The 10,100-nt window shown below is 35.5% G+C and overlaps 1 protein-coding gene across 5 annotated transcripts in view; it reads left to right on the plus strand.

Moving 5' to 3' along the window:
- LOC107559772 (protein quaking-like) overlaps positions 1–10,100 on the plus strand; it is a 106,082-nt gene that overhangs the window by 50,454 nt on the left and 45,528 nt on the right. For all 5 annotated transcript variants that reach the window (XR_001605658.1, XM_016243723.1, XM_016243725.1 and 2 more), the window contains exon 3: positions 9,267–9,383. Coding sequence is in view for 4 of the 5 variants with exons in the window: in XM_016243723.1 (XP_016099209.1) it covers positions 9,267–9,383 (117 nt within the window). In the remaining variant the exon portion in view is untranslated. The remainder of the gene's footprint in view (positions 1–9,266; positions 9,384–10,100) is intronic.

Genomic DNA, 10,100 nt, shown 5'->3' on the forward strand with positions numbered 1-10,100 from the left:
AAATCTAGCTAACAAAATATATATTGTGTGTTGGAGTGGTCCAGACGCTACAACTGAGATACTTAAATGCAATTATTACAAAAATTTCAAGTAGTTACTGATGCTCCAGAAGAAAACACGATGTATTAAGAACCTGGAGGTGAAAACTTTTTGAATTTGAATTTGAATTTGAAATCTGGGAAACATGTAAGTATCTTCTGCAGCTTCTATAAGGGCAGAACTTAATGGAAAAAAAAAAAGATATTTAGGCAACCATTTATGTATCCTCATATTGTTCCAAAACTGACTTTTTTCTTCTTCAGTGAAACACAAAAGAAAATAGGGTTTTCACAGCGATGCCACTGAAGAAACATTTTGGGTTCCCAAGAGAACCTTTCAGTGAACTGTTCTTAAAAGAATAATTTTAATGATCTAAGGAACCTTTTTCCGTTATAAAGAACCTTTTGTGCAATGAAGATGTTGAAGGTTCTTCATGAAACCATCAATGCCAAAAAAGTACTTTGAGTGTACAATAATATTTTAAAGATAAAGTCTCCAAAAGGGGGTTTTCACAGTGATACCATAGAATGCTCTTAAAAATAAAGATTCTTTATTGGCATGGTTCCATGAAGAACCTGTAACAGCCATAAAACCTTTCCAGTGGACAAAAGGTTCTTCAAAAAAGGTTCTTCAATCACATCACTGTGAAAAAAAAAACACCTTTTCAAACTTTATTTCCAGCCTGGTCTCATTGTTTATACGTAGGCATTAATACGTAACATTTTCAAGCACAAAACGTAAATTTTTGTAAGTTTTTATTGATGCTAAAACATACAATTTAGACGTATTTCAACGTTTAAAACGTACAAATCGCTACGTATTTTTAGCTAAAAAACTTAAAATATTTTCGTATGTTTTATATCATTAATATATTCGTATCAATTTTTTTTTTTATCATTTTATCAATAAGCGATTTCGGTTTTTAGACTCCTTAACCTACCCCCAAACCTAAACCTACCCATTTTATAGCAAATATAAAAGGATACAATTGATCGAAATATACAGGAAAATAACCATTTTAGTAACAATATAGCACTAAAAATATTTTTATAGTCGCTAATCCCACTCCTACCTCTAAAACTAAACATAACTATTTCTGTACAGTATAAGAAAAACATTACAGACTGGTAAAAGCAATTACAATAATTTATTTATTGCAAAAATGTCAAAAGCAGTACCAAAAGTAATCCAAATGACGATTTGTTGCAGCTGCAGTCCTCTCTGGTGGAATACAGTAGGTTTGTGAGGTGTAGAGCAGAATATATGTTGTTAATCACTAAAAATATTATTCAGATAATTTTGCCGATCCACTCCGTGAAGGCGCGCGCGCATCATTCAAACACACCTCACCAGAAACACAGCTTGTCGCAATCTGTGACGAATGCAGGCGAGTGCCAATGAGCATTCGATTATCCTGCCGTAGAACCTGTCGCTTGAAGCATTAACATTTGAATTTGTAAAGAGCGCGTCAGTCAGCGTGGGCTTTGATGCTTACGGTCGCTGGCTGGACTCGCTGCTCGAGATGGAGAATGAAGATCGCCGAATAAAGGCTTGAATTTGGTTCTGTTCCTCGAAGTCGTATGGATTCTGAAGATTTGGATTACAGCGCACAAATAAAATTGTTTCATTTCGTAATTATGTTGCGTTTTTGGTGTATTTTATGGTTCTATTGTCAGTCACAGCATGTCAGAGAAAACGCCAGTTTGTGGAGGCCCATGGCAAACAAAGTAAATATTACATGGATGGTTAAACGATTGCAGAAATTGTATTTATTTTAAGGGTTTAAAGCGAAGTCTTGTTTAAAATTATGTTGGCCTATTCTTGGAAACGAGCTGGCAGCAGAAATCTAACAGAACAGAACGAAATATTATTTCATATTAAGTAAACGAGTAAACAATTTAATAATGCAATTGAAAACATAATGCCATTGATATGACAACTAAAAAACTACAATAAAATGAATGCCGCAATTTCATAATGATTCATTTTTAGATGTCGTCAATACATTAGTTTTGTCCGTTTAAATGCTGAAAATACGTTAGTATTTGTACGTTTATGCCGGGTTCAGACTACACGATAATTTTGTTGGTCACGATATTCACTGTGTCAGATTACACGAGTTTGACTCCTAAAATCTTATCATATCGTGGACAAGAAACGTGTAAGACTACACGTTGCTTCCCGACCATTCATCGCGTGCCGTCTTTAAGGACGCGCGTGATGTCATCGAGAAGGCGGAACTAGCGACTGACTTCCGAAAACAAGAGTGTAAACATTGCTTAAGCGCTTCCGCTATAGTTCGCCAGCATTTTTCTTTCTTTGTTCTGTCGTGGTAGTCCCTCGATGATACATCATACAGGCTGGAGTACTGTTGCCACAGCTCCATGAACCTTTCCTCCATCTAATAATTCCACCTAGCAGCACCATCATCTCTCTTTTGTTTCGCCATGTTTGAAACCTGTGTATGAAAGAGCTTCTCTGCTGCTATTGGTCAACGTCACCAATGTGACAGAACTTGTCGTGGATGACAGAAAAAAAATTAAACATGCTAGTCTTTCTGTCGTGATGTCGTAAAGCATCGCAGACGCGGAATCGGTTGTCATCCACTATGACACACTACCCGTGCTGAAACTATGGAATCTTGCGTCCCGACGCCCATTGTCGTTTACGAAACCCCACGACACCCTACGGCTAAATTGGGCTAAAATCGTGTAGTCTGATCCGGAAATTTGATGCTGTAAATACGTCAGTATTGTACATTTTAGTGCCTGTAAAAACGTATGTAAATGTAAATTTTGTAGAACCACATTTTACGTCAAATACATACGAATTATCATGAGATCACGTTGTTATTTCTAAGAGTGAAGAATCATTATGGGTTCCTCAAAGTACCTTTCAGTGCACAGTTCTCAAAGGAGCCATGTTTTTTCTTCATGTGAAGAACATTTTAACATTTTAGCCTTTATTTTTAAGAGTTCACACTGATATGCTTTAGTTAGTTCACACTGGCCTATGTGTCTTCACTTCTGTACAGCATCACCCCGACAGCACCTCCCACACAAAAAGACACATCTCACGCTAACCTATTCACGCAAACAAATGTTACGTGCATCCATCCATTGCCCTGACATCACCTCACAGCGAGGAAGATGAAAATTTAATTCATCTTTTCTTCTCGTCACTCTCTACAAGAACACACCTAGACACTCGCACAGCCCTCTTCACACACTTGCATGCAGACATTCATCAAAGCATCAAAGGAGCTTTGTGAGATGCACAGCAGGAGCAGGCCCACACAAAAGGCGCAGGTACAAGAGCGTGAGATTGTGTGCGTTTGATAGGAGAGCTTCGGGTGACAGCCGGTGAGTTGAGAGGTGGGGAAGTGTTGCATCCATTCAGGTAGGCGAGACGCTGCTGTCACTTACGCTTTTGGTGTGCGCTGTGCTTGAGAAGACGTAGAGTCTGTGTGTGGCGGCTTCACTTCCTGTTTTTTGTCTTTTTTGGGAAGACAGACTGATGGGATATACAGCAGCAATATTTGTGAAATGGGAGTTTAAGGTTTCAGAATCAAATGTTTGTATTCTCAAAGCATCCTACAGTCAAAATGAAATCCAAATTGATCCCATTTACTTTCTTAAGAAATGTCCCTGATCTTATTCGGGATGATTCATCAGTGCATTTCATATTGAAATGTACTTTTTTTGCCCCTTAAAACAATTTCTTTTTTGAGAAAATAACATTAAAATCAACACCCTTTTCACCCTCTTCCGTCAAATGCAGTTGAATACATTTCTGGTCCATCTTACTTTATTACATTATTTCTCACTGAATATAGAGCACAAAAAGGGTTCCAGGCAAAATCCCATTCATCTTCTCGAATTGATAACATATAAACCTGAAACATATTTAATTGATGTTTAAATTTTATATTAAATTTTTTTTTTTCATTTTAATGGTATTCCATGAACATTTTGTAGATTCTGGAGGGTGTATTTGAACTTATGAATGCAAAACTACCATTTAAAAGATTTTATAATGTTTTTTATTAAGTCTCTTATGCTCACCAAGGCTGCATTTATTTGATACAAAAATTATTATATATTGTGAAATATTATTTCAATTTAAAATTTAAAACTTTTAAAAACTTTTTTCTATTTGAATATATGTTAAAATGTAATTTATTCTTCTGATGCAAAGCTGAATGTTCAGCATCATTACTCCAGTCGTCAGTGTCACATGATCCTTCAAGAATCGTTCTAATATGCTGATTTGCTGCTCAAGAAAGATTTTTGATTATTATCAGTGTAGAAAACGTTTGTGCTGCTTTATTTATTTATTTTGTGAAAAGCATGAAACATTTATTTCAGGATACTTTGATGCATAGAAAGTTCAAAAGAACAGCATTTATTTGAAATAAATATTTTAAAATGTGTTCTTATTTTTTTTAATCTTACCCAAAACTTTTAAATGGTGTGTCATGGTTTCGACAAAAATATTAAACAAAAAATAATAATTTTCTCATGGTTGCTGAAAATTCAGCTTTGCCATCACATGAATAATTTACATATACAGCATCCTTGCTGAATAAAAGTATTAATTTCTGATTTAATTATGTAATTTGCAATGCTTTATGGAATGAGTCACTTTTGTAGTTTTTTATTTTTTTTGCATTTTATAAAAACATGAAATATTCCCGAAACCAAGATATTAAATACCAGTGAAAAAGTGGGTGGATACTATTACATTTCAATATATGTCATTTTGTCAACAATTAAATCAATGTGATGCGAATACTGTTTAATGTCATCTTTCTGAATAGCTTCAGAATTAGATGATATATTGACTTGATGGATATCCACTAATGAACCCACTGAATTCATCATTAAAAGTTTAAAAGATTAGAGATGTTGGATAAGTTTTATGAGATTTTATAGATTCATATGCAGTCCAAGCTCAAATCACTATATGTGAAGGACACTGCAGCAGATTTTTCCCATCAGGGGATACTCGCCAGCATCTCTGAAACCCAGCAGCTGAGTAAAAGCGAGTTTTTTCAGATCAGTCCGTATGTGTCTGTTTTCAAGTGCTCTCACCAGGTCCCAGCGTCACATAATCCAGACGGAGAGCGGAGGTCATCCGACCGTCTGTGAGCCGCTACGGAGAGCTGTGTGTGTAATCCCGGCAGATGTGTGAATACAGCAGGGAGACCGCGGATGTATAATTTGCGCCTGCTGCTTTCGGAGTGAAGCCGTTCCTTCTGGAGTCCCTTCCACTGATTACTCATTCTCAAGGGCACCTTGGAAACTCGCCTGTGCAGGCCTGAAGAAAAGACTTTGATTTGGTATACCGAGCAGTTTTCCATCACATAGCGACAGCGGCTCTGAACATACATGACCTTTGCGCTGGCTTGGTTTCTGAAAGGGCTTGTTATTTCCGGTCTATGAGGGTGTTTTCCAGGCAGGCTCATATGTATATAAATATCAAGTAACCTGCAAGGAGTGCATTATCTTGTAATACATCCTTGTTATGGCATATTTACATGTGGCCCTTTTATTCAGTGTTTTAAAACTGATATTTTAACTAAAGTCTCTCTTTACCTGTTGCATTAACCACAAGCAGGCCCAATAACACACTAGCGATACTGATACTGGTTTACTTCTGATAATTATATATGTATATACAGTGGGGCAAATAAGTATTTGATACACTGCTGTTTTAGAATATTGTGCAAATTTAATTTATTCTCCATGTTGTGCAAGCATTTTGGATGGAAACAAATTATATTGCATCATTTGAATAGCAATTCTAAATGGTTATTTTACTAATCAGAGGATCTTGTTAACTTTCTCTGGCACTTGTGCAGTGACTTAAACCTGGGTTTGACTGTGCATGAAAGAAAAAATATATATATATATTTATTGCATTGCATGCACATTCATAAGTAAAGTGATTGTTCATGATAATTTTAATTGTTCATTTTACAGGAGGGTCAGCTTCCATTGCCTCTTCTGTGACTGGCAATGGTAATTTCTTCGCATCTCAAACTGAAATAGGAAGTAAAAGCAAAGTTACATATCATGAATTCATTTTATTTTATAAGTGTTAAAGCAGGAAATTTGTCCAAAATGACATTACCATTATATACCAAATTCCACACAAATCCCATCACACGTGGTCAAAACCACATAGAAGATTGATCAAGATCAGATCTTTATTTCATGACACTAGAATATTTGATATTTGATGAAGTTTTACTTTTCAAGGTAGTGGAAAGTAGGAAGCCGCTGCATATAGGAGCGTCAGAACTGTATGGATGCATGTCACTCATATATGCAAACATGAACGTACAGTGGAAATGACAGCTTTTAATCTTGACTGTGTGTTCTTAGACATTAAACACTTTAATATAAAAATGATTGACTCGCATGTAAAAAGTGCCATATGTATATTGTAATAGGTTTATTAATTAAAAAAAGATGGAGTGACAGTCATCTTTTTTATGTAGATGCAGAAATAAACACACACACCTTTTATTTGAAGGGTGAACACACACGCATACAAATGTAATGCACGCCCTTGTGCTATGTGCCTCCAAGTAAAATTTAATTGCTTTTTTTTCATTCATATCTGCAAGGCTCTTGGACAGGGATGAAGGGAGCCAGAATAAAAAAATAAAAACTGCACAAACACATACTCAGTGACGATGTTTTACCAGTAGTCGATTATGCATGGAGTCAGTCATGTGAAAAGAGCGTAACATCAGAATACCAAACACATTGATAAAGTGGGCCCCGAAGGCTTATTGATTAGAGCAGGAGGCCTGTAGTGTAAAATGGGATTTTTAAGAACGCAAAGCTGCATGCCTCCAAAACACTGCACGTCGCACTGCTGCACGTCACACTGAGTTCCCTAAAGGAGAGAAAGAGATGCAACATGCACATTTCCTAAAATCTATAGAATAAATAAAGAAAGATAAAACTGTACAGTTTCATACAATGCACAAGATGATGAAGTATGCAGAAATAATTGTGGGTTGTGTTCTGGGGTTATTGAGTTGCATGTTACATAATCTGAATTAACAGGTCAAATATTGTTACTTTTTTTTAATTTAAACCATATTATCAGAGTTAATATTATTTAATGTGCTTACTGTACTGACATATGTAATGCATTACTTTGAAAAGTCAATCAGTATTTTTTTAAGAATACTTTTATTCAGCAATTAAGCATTAAATCTATCAAAAAATGACAAAGACATTTATAATGTTACAGAATATTTCTGTTTAAAAAAAATGCTGTTCTTCTGAACGTTCTATTCATCAAAGAATCTTGGGGGGGGGGATGTACAGTCTTCACAAACATATTAAGCAGCACAACTATTTTAAACATTGATAATAATCAGAAATTTTTCTTGAGCAGCAAATCATAGAATGATTTCTGATGGGTCACGTGATAAGACTGGAGTAATGATGCTGAAAATTCAGCTTTGCATCACATGAATAAATTACATTTGAAAATATATTCAAATAGAAAACAGTTATTTCACATTATTACTGCTTGTTACTGTATTTTTGACATTTATTTATTTTATTTATTTACATTTATTTTAAAAAGAAATGCAGCCTTGGTGAGCATGAGAAACTTATTTAAAAAATATAAAAGAAAATCTAACCGACCCCAAACTTTTTAATAATAGTGTATTCAGAGTTGGTCTGATATTGCAACTGTAACACAATGTTATTGTAACTGTAACACAAACTCACTCACATTTGCATGTCAGTTCTCCAGCTACAGACCTGACCAGAGCCTTTGACCGACAGCCGTCGGGTCAGTGCTGATACCTGATCGATTAGGTAAACAATTGGTGGCTCTTATCTTATCAGTGAAGGCCTAGAGGAGGCGCGGGCATATAGGAGGCTATCGGCTGCTGCTCTCTGCACATTGTCTGAGTCCCGGGCTGATGAGCTCCACGATAACACTTAGGCAGCCTGCTCAAATAAAGTACCTCCCAGGGAATTTCATTCACACAGTTCTGCTGAATTCCATCACCTAACTCGCATGTCTGGGATCACTTTTGAACTTAGCCAGGGTTAGAAATGAACACGAACATTGCATTTTATGTACATATATTTAGTGCGGACACAGTATTAGCCTGTAGCCATATCAGAATTTACGGTCTCAGAAGTGAGAGATGATTAATGTGCAATAATGAAGTGATTTTTGATGAAGCACTAAATTAAGCTTGACAAACTTTGAATTCAACACTCCCAGAAAATACAAAACTATACATGAAAATCTACTTGAAATGAAAATCAATCATAATGGTAGTCTGTAATAATCTAACATAAAAACATTGTAAAATATATTTTATAATTTAAAATATATTCTATATAAAAAACTATTATATTATTATAAAACATCATTATTCATTATATATACTGTATATATCACTTTTCATGAACCTAAGGACAATGCATAAACATTTCAATAACCCAGAGTAAACAGATGCGTTTTCAATTGCTTTCTGAAGGTGGTTGAGATACAGTTTCACTGAGATGCTGGAGGAGAGATTTCCAGTATGTACTACTGTAGGGGTCAAGACACTGAAAGACCATCCATCCAATGAAGGAACATTCACTCTCCGAAAAAAAAGGAGCATATTAGTACCTTAAAAGTATATATTACTACCTAAAATATACATATTAGTACCTAGATGGTACATTTTAGTAAGTTTTGTTACAGCCCCAAAGACAGCTTTTCTACCTTTTTCAGAGAGTGTTAATAAACTGTCTCCAGAAGGCCTAAGAGTAGAAAGCAGAAGAATGAGCATGATTCAGATCAACTAAATATTGTGGTGCAAGACTAAGAAGGGCTTAAAAATGGTAATTATAATTCTTGTACTGAGTGTGATAAGCATTCAGGAGCCAAAGTAGGAGTGTGTGTGTGTGTGTGTGTGTGTGTGTGTGTGTGTGCTTTAGAAATTAGGAATTACATTATTAATAACATCAAACTTAAGAATAGTATGTGTAATGCCCCCTGCATAATAATGCTACATAATAACCTGATACTTTACACTATAGTGAAGAAATTCGAAAGTAACATGAAATGTAAATTTTATAGTATTGTTGATGCAAACTGTGACTTGTCAAATGCTAAAGCGTATGTATTATACTGCTCCATCCAGACGCAGATGCAGTGAGTGAGATGTGTGTGTTTGTGTGTTGCAGTTTAATTTTGTGGGCCGGATCTTGGGCCCGCGGGGGCTCACAGCCAAACAGCTGGAAGCAGAGACAGGATGTAAGATCATGGTGAGAGGGAAAGGCTCCATGAGGGACAAAAAGAAGGTAAGATCTACAAACATACACACATGTACAAACATTCCCTAACACATACTTACACACTTATAATAAACAAACATGTTCATAGAGATAGAGAGTGTTATTTTTTGTGACATTTTATAATAAGTATACAGTAATAAAGCATTTATAGGGGTGAATTCAGGTAAATGTCTTACCTTCCCTTTTTGTCGTTGAGATGACTAGGAAAAAATGTCCCAGTTATCCTGAAGTAACCCCAAATTTATTAACAAACTATTGTAGTCATATAGTCATAGTGGTAGCACTTTATTTTACAGTACGTGTACTTCCCTGGTACATACATGGCAAATATCTTGTACCTACAGGCAAATGAGTGGTAACACAAGGTACTTACCTGGAGTGTATGTACATGGTAAAAAATAAAAAACACTGCTGTACTTAACAGTCGTACATGCATGGTAATTTGTTTGTACATACAGACAAGTGTGGGTACTTACAGGTAGTGCCCGTACATGATAACTAATTAGATACTTTAATGTACTTACTAATGTATATACATGGTAAATATGTAGTACTTACGGACAAGTGGGTACAAACAGGCACATCCTTACAGTATCCGTATATGGTAACTAATAAGACACATAACTGTACATACTAATGATATGTACATGGTAAATGTGTAGCACCTATGGAAAAATGTGGTATTATGTGGTAACAAACAAGACACATACTGTACTTGGTATA

Source organism: Sinocyclocheilus grahami, unplaced genomic scaffold (genome assembly GCF_001515645.1).
Source record: "Sinocyclocheilus grahami isolate Dianchi unplaced genomic scaffold, SAMN03320097.WGS_v1.1 scaffold698.1, whole genome shotgun sequence".
In the NCBI taxonomy this organism is placed as follows: Eukaryota; Metazoa; Chordata; class Actinopteri; order Cypriniformes; family Cyprinidae; genus Sinocyclocheilus; species Sinocyclocheilus grahami.